Source organism: Uloborus diversus, chromosome 2 (genome assembly GCF_026930045.1).
Source record: "Uloborus diversus isolate 005 chromosome 2, Udiv.v.3.1, whole genome shotgun sequence".
Lineage (NCBI taxonomy): Eukaryota > Metazoa > Arthropoda > Arachnida > Araneae > Uloboridae > Uloborus > Uloborus diversus.
The window spans coordinates 129,102,883-129,115,764 of NC_072732.1; the positions used below are offsets into that span (position 1 = coordinate 129,102,883).

General features: G+C 33.4%; 1 protein-coding gene across 1 annotated transcript in view; it reads right to left on the reverse strand.

The window, feature by feature from the left end:
- LOC129216537 (uncharacterized) overlaps window positions 1–12,882 on the reverse strand; it is a 91,842-nt gene that overhangs the window by 22,129 nt on the left and 56,831 nt on the right. Inside the window, exons 5-7 of the mRNA XM_054850752.1 lie at window positions 3,221–3,766; window positions 2,957–3,099; window positions 1,563–1,718 (exon numbers count right to left, since the gene is read on the reverse strand). Of these exons, the coding sequence (XP_054706727.1) occupies window positions 1,563–1,718; window positions 2,957–3,099; window positions 3,221–3,766 (845 nt within the window). The remainder of the gene's footprint in view (window positions 1–1,562; window positions 1,719–2,956; window positions 3,100–3,220; window positions 3,767–12,882) is intronic.

Sequence of the window (12,882 nt, forward strand, 5' to 3'; positions counted from 1 at the left end):
GAGCAATGATCCGTGCTTTGAAATTTTTCATGTGGCTTTAAATCTTTAATTGTTACAATATTCTTCAAGTATTTCATAATATTAAGTGCAAATATTTTCCCTGTTTTCTACAAATTATATTGTTTTATTTTGGTATTTTTAATAAAATTAAAAAAGCAATATATTTAGTAATTTTATTGTTGAATATCAATTATTTCCGTCGCATTTTTTGGTTGTGTTTGAAATTATGATATATTTTATCATATATTAAAAAATGGCTTCCTTTCTACGTAAAGTGTCCATTTTATCCATTATTATATAATACGCATCCTTTGAAATTGCGTATTAGGTTTAGCGGGAGAAATTTCCGTGGCCTGTATGCACAATCCCGGTGTAACAGCTGCTGTCCTGAGGGAGCAATATCTTCTGTGGGCTGCCGTTGCGAACGAGTTAAGGTCAATTGAGGCAGTGAGAAGTAAAGGTATGTAAGTGTCAAACTTAAAAATTTGGAGACAACCAGTAGTACAAATGGTACGTGGAACTCTCCTCTGTTTTGGAAAAAGAGATAGTACTAACAGTCCTGGTGGAGACTGCTATACAGAATGATTTATAAAAACTTTTCAATAAAAGCATACCTAGGACTGGAACTTTTAACACATTTTACTCAAAACGTGAAAATATCCACTTAAATCTCTTTGTTTCTCACTGTCAAAATCGTAACTCTTTAGGACTACATCAACTGTAACATTTACAAAGATTTTTCTTGAAAAAAAAATAATAATGAAAAGGAGCTAATAGTTTATTAAATTACAAAAATTAACCTATTACTTAATATACAAATAAAATTTTTATGATAAAACAATTTAAAAAAATTTAAAAAATGAATGACACAATTCTGTCTTGAATGCAGTCAAACTTTCAATGACAAAAAGAATTAATAAATAAATTGAATAGAATATTGCTCACTATGACATCAAAACTACACATTTGTATAGATATAAGTAGTACTATTTTGTATAATAATAGTAAGAAACTAAAACCATTAAAGTGAGCATATTGCATAAATTAAATGTATGAGAAAAATATTTGTTAAGAGTTCCCAGCACTTATTCAGTTTGATTGTCCATGTACACAAAAACATAAGAAATAAAAATGGAGAAAAAAAAAAAAAACCCTATTAAACTAAAATTTAATGTTCTAAGTCAAACTTAGTGCACATCATGCAGAATGATATTTATTTGTAGTTTTAGAGCAACTTAGGTAAGAATAGTTGTAGTTTCAGAAGACTCTTAAAAATCCAGACTAATGTGGCAGATGGCCCAATTATAAACAATCTCAATTTTGTTGAATCATGAAGTGTCGAAGGTACAAAATACACGTCATTTATTCAATGCGGAAAAATCACATGGGTTTGACTAGTTTTTTAATTCAAAAAAAAAAAAAAAGAAATTCCAATTTTGTTCAGGATTTTTGTAATCTGGATTTGTAAGAGCCAACTGTTGGTGAAAAATAGTTTCTTCAGGGATATTTTTTTACCCACTCAGATTTATTTTCAAATGCATCAAACTCTAATAAAAACTTACGAAGTTAAAGTAGGTATTTGAACTTGGGGCAGAGATTTTGCAATAGAATTCAAACTGGATAAAGCAGCATCAATCGCAGACACATTTGGCACAGATGTATGACTAAACATTACACTATTACTTGACACAGAAGAAAGAACTGTTGTAGGAGGTACACTAAAAGAAAAAGCACCACATAAGTTCTAATCATATATTTTATTACAATTAGTCATTAGAAATATTAACATAATGCTCAATTTTCATTTCAAAACAGATAATATTTTTTTTTCTTTGGTTCCAAACCTATTTAAAAACAAGCTTTAACTAATCAAATGTTTCAATTAATATGAAAACATGACTACATCAAAAATAAATGACCATATTGTTAAAACAAAAGAATTAAACTTTCAGCAAGAACTTTTAAATGGAATGAGTTAAATATGTTGGAATTTAGACTTTTTTCCATGCTTTATTTTTAGTGAAAACCAAATAAGCTAGCTGGTTTGAAGACAAAAAATTAAAAAAAAAAAAGAAGAAAAATTTGCAATTACTATGCTTTACTTTCCCACATCCGTGTAGATCACTAGAAGCGCATCAATGTGCTAACCGCAATGAATGTATTTGTATGTTCTTTTATGAATGTAAATAATTGTAAAATTTCTCCTATGCATCCATCCATAAGCATTCATGATAATAAAAATGGTGCAGTTGACTAAAGCTCTAGATTAGCGGTGGTCAGTTACTAACGGGCAAACATTTAACTGTAAATGGCTACCAAATAATCGTCTTAGTCAACAAAAGTGGAGACCATATGCTCCCTTATTTGTAAAAAATCGCATCCTGTTATGACAACATGCTTCCAACCCTGAGACCTACAGCGCATCAGTCAACTCCATCTCGGCAATGTAATTTGAAGCAAACTCCCTTAAGTTGATTATATTTATGCAGAATATATTTTTAAAAAAAAGCTATCAAATGTCAAAAGCGGCTGCCATTTTTGGTAACTCTGATAGCCAAGGTGTACGATTCAGAATTCCTAGCCTACAGCTTTAAGTTTTCCTGTTTCAAGTCAACTGGGATTGCTACATGTCTGCTGTTTATAATTTTGATTAAAAGTTTATACTTTTTACCACCTATAAAATAAGGTGGTGCAGTCTGTGGCCAGCAAGCTGAAAAATTCAGAAAAATTTTGAACCTGTCAAAATCAAGAAAAATGCTGAACTATTCCACATTTTTATTTCACCTTCAGGACTAAATATTACATAATCACAAGATGTGATACAATTGTTTATGTTTAAACCATGACTATCAGAAAAAAAAAATATTGAACTTGATTAATGAATTTTTAAAATACAATTTTACGTTAATAATTCTTTTATATAATATTTTTATGTGAATAATCTTGCAAAATATACCTGTATGGTGGCTCAGATGTTTTTTGCATACTGTTAGAAATCAATGCTGGATTCAAAAAGGGTCCAAGAGGTGGAGGTTTCAAAGGCAAAGGAGCTTTTGTTTCAGATGGACACAAAAGCTTACCATCGAACTCCGGTGAACTCTAAAAAAAAAATTCCAATATTTTAGTGTATGTACACATAAATGTATACATATTGGGTGTTTCAAAATTCTTGGTAAATATTTTAAGAGGTTGATATAAGTATTTCACTTTCTAAACTTACCTGTCTATCATATACCTCAAGACGGTTATCACTGGTGCGTAATTCTGGCTCCACACTTTGATAACTTGCATGATAAGGTTTGGGTAGATCAAAAACACTTTGGGTAGTTTCTGGATGACTAATTTGGCGCCAGTCAATATCTTTGATGGCATCTGGAGCATGATCAAAATCCAGTCTTGGTTTTGTAATGTTAGAAATCTTGAAACGCATATCAATATCACATAAACCATCAATTTTTTCACTTGAACTATTTTTTTCAATTTGTGGTAGTCGAATATCACTGTGAAGACTACGAAATTTTTCATACAACTCATAGGCAGGAATCTGACTAGTAAGAACTCTAGGAGGTGGACCATCAATTTGAATACTATGTAATTGACCGTCTCCTAAAAGTGCAACAAATGAAGGTCCTCCAAAAGATGCTTCAAAGGGAACACTGTTGACAAATATTTCTCGACCAGGTACACCAAACTGCACAGTATGTATTCTTCCACCTAATTCAAACTCAGCAGAATGTCCATTAAAACCTATTCTTAGAGGATGAGGCTAAAATTTAAATGAAATAAAAATTGAAAAATCACAAAAAATAATACAGAAAATTTATTTAAAAAAAATTAAGATTTAATATTCACACAGTTTTATAATAAATTTTGTGCTTCTACTTTCTTCATAAATTTATATATAAAATTATATAGAAAGTAGAAGCACAAAAATATCTTTTTGTGTTCAAAATATCTTAAAATCACAAATGAAGTGTGTTCTTGAAAAAAAGAAAAAAAAAAAAATAGCTGCACAAAATCTAAAGCTTTGTTAAAACTATAAATATTATTGGCCCATACAAATTAAATTCAGATTTAGTTAAGATAAGAGTTATGCCAATGAAAAATCAGGTGTGTGCGCACAGGGCTGTAGTTGGTAAAAACCTTTGGGTTAACTCACCTCAGAATTTGGAGGGACTTACCAAAAGGGGATTTATCTCAGGGGATGGTGAACCCTGATCAACAACAGCACTGGGTGTGCCAATGGAGATCAGGAATTAAAATTTTTTAAACAATTATAAACACATTTATTTTGATAAGAATAAAATTTAAAAAAAAAGAAAAAGAATTTTAGCATTAGTGATTAAAAATTAAAATGAATATGAAATCAATTAGCAAATTATAAGACAATTTACAGCAACTGAAGACATAATAGCAACCCATATGGTATCCCATAAAAGCCAGAAGGAGTTTGAATACATTAAATGTGATGTACAATTGGGCTAATTCTCATGAAATGCCCATAACACGGATTAGTAAGAAGGAGAGAAATGTCCTACGGGTTTGCTAGTGTAAAAGTGGCAACGATTGTTCACTTTTTCCAGAGAGCGCTTTCGGTAAGCCGCTCCTGACAATCGCAGCAGATCAACGTAAATGATGCTCAGTTTCTCATTTTTTGAGAGGCAGCAATTAAAGAAAAAAAGAAAAAAACTACTGGAAATTGGTTGTAATAAGGGGCCAATACAGTGGATGATGTACGGCTTTTGTCCACAGGAAGTTAGTGCAGTATTTTGATGGAAGAATTAATTTTATTTTTCATCACCAACTTGCCGAATTCGTCTGCTATTAATATTGAGCTGTGCGATGTTTTATTTATTACGAGTTGGAAAGTTTCTATTCCTGTAAATAATTGACGAAATGAGAATGTCAAGGGCGTATATAAGGAAGGGGCTGAGGGGGCCCGGACCCCCTCCAAAATCTGGAATTTATTTTTGCTAAAGGTAGTTAATTATTTTTGGTTTTAGTTGCTCACAAAGAATTTCCAAACTTTTAGCAACAAAAAAAAATAAATAAATAAATAAATAAATAAATAAATAAAAATAAATAAATAAATAAGTAAAAAAAATAAATAATTATGATAGTGATAGTAAATATTATAAAAATTAGATTAGAGGTTACCGAACTGGGTGCCGCAGGAGGAGTGAGGGGTGCCGCGAAGGGACCATGGTAACAATAATATAAACATAAAACCAAACTATAGGATGCTGTTTGAAAATTCTAATTCTTCAGAGGGTGCCACGCGAATCATTAAAGTTTGGGAACCTTGCGTTAGCTGTTCTGGTACTAAGCAATGGTGTTCAAAAAGGGTCAGGGAATCTGTCGTGACCGTGGGAAAGCGTGTCTTGGGAAAGCGAGGTAATTAGAACAAAAAGAAAAGCTAATTATGTTGGGAAAAAGATTTCAATTCTTCCAATAAGAAATCTTTAAATTTAATTTTTTTTTAACAGATGCAGCTTATTGCTTAGCAAATTAAGTTCCCTTCTAATTCGCCTCCCCCCCCTCTTTTTTTTCCTTCCTAGTCTGTCTAAAAAGAAGGGTCTGCAAAATTTTTCTCTCCTTAACTCGCGTCCCCTGCAAGACATTAAAAATAATTTTCAATTGTTCGGTTGAAGTAATGATAGAATTTGACGTCCTAATGATGCATTTATTTAAGCATTTTTCAGACATAGATTTCAAAATATTTCCGGAAGAGGGTCAACGAACCAACACCCCTTCACTAAGGTTAGTACAAAAAATAGTCTGAAATTGTGCCTTTAAGATTTCAATTTTGAAAAGCTTCAAAGGAATATCCCCGAAACCTCTCCTTTCGTCTAAACGTCTCCAAAGATGACCTGAAATTGCATTTTACCTTGCAGAAGAGGATTCTTGAATTCTTCCTTTCCAAAGATGCCTAATGTTGGGGGAAAAGTTTGAATTGCTTTTGAAAAGAACCTTAAAATAAAAAAAATAATAAAAATTACTGACTATTTATCAGGTTATTCGTCCAACACCTCATATTTCTTTAACCCCTCCCCCGCCCCCCCTCACCCATTTTTATTTATTTTTTCTTTTTCCAAGTCGGTCTAAAAATAGGAAAGTCTTCAAAATGCTACACTTTGCAAGCCCCCTCCACCCAATAAAACCATTAAAGAGCTTCTCAAATCTCGTTTTCAGGGCTTCAGTGTCAAAAATTTTTCAGGGGACAATACCGAACGCCTTGCCTTCTGAAAGCATCGAAAGTCGTTTAAGATAGCATTTATGGAGCTTCAATTTCGAAAAATGGCCGAACCCCTATAATGTTACCATATATGGTCCACAGTGTCGGTTTTAAGACTTCAATTACAAAAAAAATTCTGACGGAGTGTCCGACTGCTCCCGTATATCTGAAACCGAATAAAACTAGTTTCGAAAAATTTATGGTGGAGAGCCTTTAAATCCCTCCATCTAGAAACAATGAATATCTCTTTAAAATTTCGTTTTTTAGGACTTAAATTTCAAATTACACTGGTGTGCAAAAATTAAGGACGAGACGGTTTTTTCAATATAACTTTGTACAAAAGCTTTCCAAATCAACACATTTAGTACCATAAGATCCCCAATACCTAAGGACATGTGTAATGTAAGCAACACTTACTAAAAGAGAAATCAGAGGGATAAAAAGAAGCTTTATTGAAAAAGTAGCATAGAGCGCAATGCGACTGAAGGCCGAAACATCCCTGTGATGGGTGTCCAGCAAGAAACATCCGGTCTTTAGTAGGGGATATGATCTCCCCCGACTGCTAGGCAGGTTTCACAGCGTCTGTCCATGCTGAGTATGAGGGGGTCAATGAGTTGTTGCGGCATTGCTGCCCATTCGTCTTGCAGCGCCAATCAAAGCTCCCGAATCGTACAACTTCCCAATGATTCGACCTCGGGTAAAAGCATCCAGATGTCGTCTAACAGATTGATTATTCGCCATTTCTCGCTGAGGCAGCAACTCGGTGTGATTTTAACTGCTATACGGCGTGCAATCTCTTTGCCAGAAATACTGATCTTACACCGACATCATGCTTTATACTACTCAGACACTCCCCCATTACGTCTGCCTGCATATCTGCGCATGTGCTACCGCACATCACCTTACTTAATCTCCTGATTGGTCTTTCTGTCCGCTCTGCCTCTTCGTTCAGCTGATATGCTAATTTTTCGACTTCGTCCTTAATTTTTGCACACCAGTGTAGTTTTAGGGGTGAGCCCCAGAACCATTCTGTGCGTAACATCAATCAAGTTATTCCGAAACTGCATTTTTAGAACTTCAATTTCGAAAAGTTGAGTGGAGGGGTGATGGATTTTGCTCTACTTTAAAAAATATATATATCGAGGGCAACTTCAAAAAACTTCAAAAAGCCCTATTCCTTTCATTACACTAACGTCAAAAAATATAGCCTGTAATGGCGTTTTAAAGATTTCAATTTCTAAAAATTTCCGCAGAAGGCTTCCCCCCCCCCCCGAATTTTTCTTCCTGTAGCATTACCAAAAACCGTCAAAAACTGCGTTCTTAGGACAATAATTCCAAAAAAATTTCCGGGGAGAGCCCACGGACCTCTCTCTATCCCTATCACCGAAAGCGAGAATTTTTTAAGAGTGCCCTCCTAACACTACTTTTTGGTTGCGCCAATCGGTGACATTATAAAGTCTTTGCCTCACCTCAAAAGAAAGAAGATCAGGAAACTGTTGCTCCCCCCCCTTAAAAAATTGAAATTACAAAAAAAGTGGGGGGGGGGGGAGGTTAATCTTGGTTATATGGGCCCCCTCCAAAATAAAACCATATATACGCCACTGGAGAATGTAGTACAATTATTTACGTAAATACTTTTTTTTAATCAGTTGTAAATTTTGTGACATGTTTCGAGAGTTAATTAAAGCGAAATAATTTTTTGCTTTCACGACCTTTAACAGATAAAAATAAATGTTAATGTTCTAATTACTTAACTTCAAGCTGATATTGATTATAATAATTTTATTCATGAATTTACTCACTGCTTAGACATAATTATTATCATTGTTTTTTTATTATTATTGCATTTTTTTCTACAACCAAATCGAAAAAAAATCAGGAAACCTTTTTCATTTAAAAAATACATGTACAGTAAGAATAAATTGTAATTTTTGAAAACTTGATTAATTTCAACAGAAAACCCCACAACTATCTCAAAAAAGTGTTTCAAAGTATAATTTTTTGAATGAATATGGTTTCTCGATTTTTCCCCCCATTTGGTTGTCAAAAAAAAAAAAAAAAAAATGCAATAATAAAAAAATAACGATAACAATTCTGTTAAAACAGTGAGTAAATACATGAATAAAATTATTATAATCAATATCAGCTTGAAGTTAAGTAAATAGAACATTAACATTTAGTTTTATCTGTTAAAGGTCGTGAAAGCAAAAAAATGTTTTGCTTTAATTAGTTCTGGAAACATGTCACAAAATTTACAACTAATTTAAAAAAAAGTATTTACGTAATTAGTTCTACTACATTCTCATTTCATCAATTATTTACAGGAATAGAAACATTCAACTCGTAAAAAATAAAACATCGCACAGCGCAATATTAATAGCCTACGAATTTTGCAAGTTGGTGATGAAACATAAAATTAATTTTTCTATCAAAACACTGCGCTAACTTCCTGTGGACGAAAGCCGTACATCGTCCACTATATTAGCCCCTTATTACAACTAATTTCCAGTAGTTTAATTTTTTTGCTTTAATAGTTGCCTTTAAAAAAAATGAAACTTAGCACATTGATCTGCTGCGATTGTCGGGAGCGGCTTGCCGACAGCGCCCTCTAAGAAAAGTGAACAATCGTTGCCACTTCTAAATAGGAAAGATTTATCTCCTCCCTTCTACCTCCCTGGCCCATAATGAGGTTCCATGGATGCAGTGGTACAGCCACAGGAAGGATTTTAGGGTTAAAACCACTCCCAGAATTCAAACATTCATTCCCCCATACAAATCAAGGAAGAAACACAATAGTTAACCTTTTAAAAACAGGATAAGTTTCAACAAAATATCTTACTGCTTTTAATGATCGGGAAGCAGTTACAAATTATTTTCCAATTCTTAAATATAAGAGTAATGATTGGCACCCCTATGGACGTAAGGTAGCTAAAATGGTCTCAATATAACGCAATGTGGTATCATGGTCACTCAGCACTTCTAGCACTACACAAATCCTGTTTAAGGAAACTTGGAGAGAGGAAGCTTACCACACGGATTTTCTGAGGCTCCTTCTCAATTCTCATCGAAAGATCAAAACTGTTTTTAGCTATAATTTTACACCCATAAAAACATTGATGCATTTAAAGAGCAGTTTTAAAATTCTTTTTTAGTTTTAAAGTCAGTCAACATAAATAATTAACTATTTTTAAGCAAGTGTTGTAAATGAATCATCGCTAATCCACAGAAACTCTTTGATTATAAATTGAATATATTTGCATTATAAATAAGTGGGAAAGAAAGCAACAATTTTCGATTTAAAAAACCCTCTCAGAAAAAAATTCTGGCTGTGCCACTGCATGTATGGTTGATATGGTTTATGGTTTGAAACCAAATAAAAAATGTACAGTTAGAACTATCCAATGAGAAAACATGAGTTAGGGTCTGGTGGGGTAAAGTGGTCATAAAATCGTAGGTTTTCAACTTAGGTGGATAATAAATACAATAAATTCTTTAAATACTTCAACTTTTTTTGTTATTATTTTACATTGCATTATTAAAGAACACGTACATTGAATTTCAGGGAAAAAAATATTGATTTAAGTAGTTTTATAATATTTTCATTTCCCTTTGTATTTAAGACCACTTTACCCCATGGGGTGGGGGAAAGTGGTCATAGCATGGGGTAAAGTGGTCATAGTTAAAAACAGCTACAAAACTGTTACAAATAACCCTATTATTTGTATATTTTGGTTATTTTTATAGTTACAAGTATATGTACGAGTATATGCGAGTATGCACGAGTATATACGTGTCGTTTAAACAAGAGTAAACATGTTCATATATGAATAAATACATGTATACATCAGGTACATGCATGCATGTGCCTACTCAAGTATATTCGTGTATACATGAGCGTATAAGCATGTATACGTTTTTGCCTACAGGAGTGTATACGTGTCTACACGAGTATATACGAGTCACGTGTATATGCGAGTATATACGCGCAAAACGAACATCATTTGCGTGTTTGCACATGTATCTCGAGTATATATGTGCATACCTGAGTTTCTGAGTATATACGTGTATAGTCGACGTATATACGCATATATAAGTGTACATAGATACACTACTGGCCATTAAAATTGCTACACCAAGAAGAAATTGCCAGAATGAAGCTAAATTTTACATACGTGATAATAAAATTGACATTAGAAAGTGATTACAAAATTAAAGCAAATTGATCATTTATGGTTGGAAAAATCTCGAATAAATGGAGGTTTAAGTACCCTGTTAAGACACCTCTAGCGTGAATGTACGATGTGCTTGAAGCGAAACAATCGGGCATTGAGACATAACAGTCTCCTACGATATCCTGCGTCATCTCGTACCACAGTTGCTGTAAACGTGCCACTCATTCGATCAAACTCATACGTGTTAGCACTCACGACGGGGCTCCCAGGAACCATTTTTTAACATGACAATGCTCGGTCAAACACAGCAAGGGTGAAAAGGGATTTCCTCTTCCGCATTATCACTTTCTCTGGTCTGCGTGATGCTCTGGTCTGCGATTTATGACTTGTCACAAATTGAGCATATCTGGGATCACTTGAGACGGTAAATTGGACAGCCTGTAAATTTGATCAAATTAGTGGCGCGTTTACAGCAACTGTGGTACGAGAAGACGTAAGACATCGTACGAAACTGCTGTATCTCAATGCTCGACCGTATCGATTCTTAAATTCCAACTAGAGGTGGCGCAACAGGGTACTTAAACCTCCACTCATGTGAGATTTTTCTAGTAATAAATGATCATTTTGCTTTCATTTTGTAATCGTTTTCTAGTGTCAATGTTGCCATCACGTGTGCAAAATTTTGTTTCATTCAGATTATTCCTTCTTGGTGTAGCAATTTTAACGGCCAGTAGTGTACTTACATACATATACGGGTATACATGAGTTAATTCGTGGATATATCCAGTGCGTGTTTGGTACGTGCCTACTCACGTACATATATATATATGTGGAAGCAAGAGTATATACGTATGCTTACGTGTAAACACGATTATATACTTGTTAGACGTATATACGTACATTTACGTGTAAACATCAGTACATGTATCCACGTATATCTACGAGTATATCCGCTAATATACATGTATGCTTACATAGTGAATCTTGATCTTGGCAAAATCTAAGTGGTGTGAAAGGGGAGGATAAGAAGCAAAGAATCGTAAGGAACTTATGGTCGTTGACGGGCTACATGCACACAAAGCCAGAAATCGATGGAATGAAAACAGGTCACAAATTTGTTACACAAAGATGATTTTACCCGACATTTTAGTTCTTAAGAAATATTTAGACAGTTGTTAAAAAGTAAGGCCTGTAGTAGCTCTAATACACGCATCGCAACAAAGGCGCAGCGACTGATGAAAGTTTTTCAAGAGTCTCGTAATTGCAACAGAGTGATTACGACGCATGTATTACATATGCCGGCCGCAAGTTTCATCAATGACTTTAAAATTTTTTTAAGTCGTTGTGTAAAATTGTCTTTTTTGTAATAAATTTGTGACCTGTTTTGCATTCATTATTTTCTGGCTTTGCGTGCATGTAGCGCGTCAGCGTTGAGTTTGTGGCCATATGTTTCTTATGATTTTTACTTCTTATGCTCCTCTTTAACACCTTTTAAAAATTTGCCCAAGAGTTTAAACTCACCCTGCATGCATGTATATCATATGCTAGTATGTAAGTGTCAGCTCGAGTATGTACGTGTATATACGTCGTGTCTACCTGAGTATATAAGTGTTCGTATATGTACGAGTATAAGCGGGTATATACGTGTATAGTCGAATGTATATCTGTATAGATAAAAAATACTACGAGATACCCAAATACGTGTTTATTGGTGCATTTATGTGAATACGTATATATACGTGCCTACACGAGTATATGCGTATGCATGCGCATATACTCATATATTTAACCTTGTTTACTGTAAAAACAATACATATTAAGTGAAATTAATATTTAATTGATACCTGCCTTATACTTAAAGATTAAGTGATTTTAAAAGAACAATATTCGTTAAGCCTAATATTATGACCACTTTACCCCATCTTACTAAAATTGTTCTAAAAAATTATTCAAAAGAGATTCAGCTAACTGCTAATGAGTATGAGTTCTTGAGACATGTAGGAAGCTTCCTGTGCAGTCAATCTGTTCATAATTCTAACAAACAAAATTTCCCAAGGAAGTTAAAAAAAAGGTGTTTATATTTTTAAAAAATTCATAATCACTCAAAATATTTTTTTTTTACCAAATAAAATTTTGCCAGTTGTAAAATTTTGTATTCAAAATGTAGTTTCTAACTGCACTACTCTAAAATAAAATTTTCACATTCATTCGAACATTTATTTTTAAGGTATAGCCATTTATTTGAATTATGACCACTTTACCCCATTGACCACTTTCCCCCACCAGACCCTACTAATTAGAACACACTTACTAATTACAACATAAAAAACATTTTTTGAAATAGGAACAATCTCAGAATTTGTTTATTTTATTTTTAGCAAATACAGGGTGTACCAAAAAGAATCATTCCATTTCAAAAAATCAAAACTATTCTGTTTTTCGAGCTAAAGGCGCCAACAATATACTGTTGGAAAA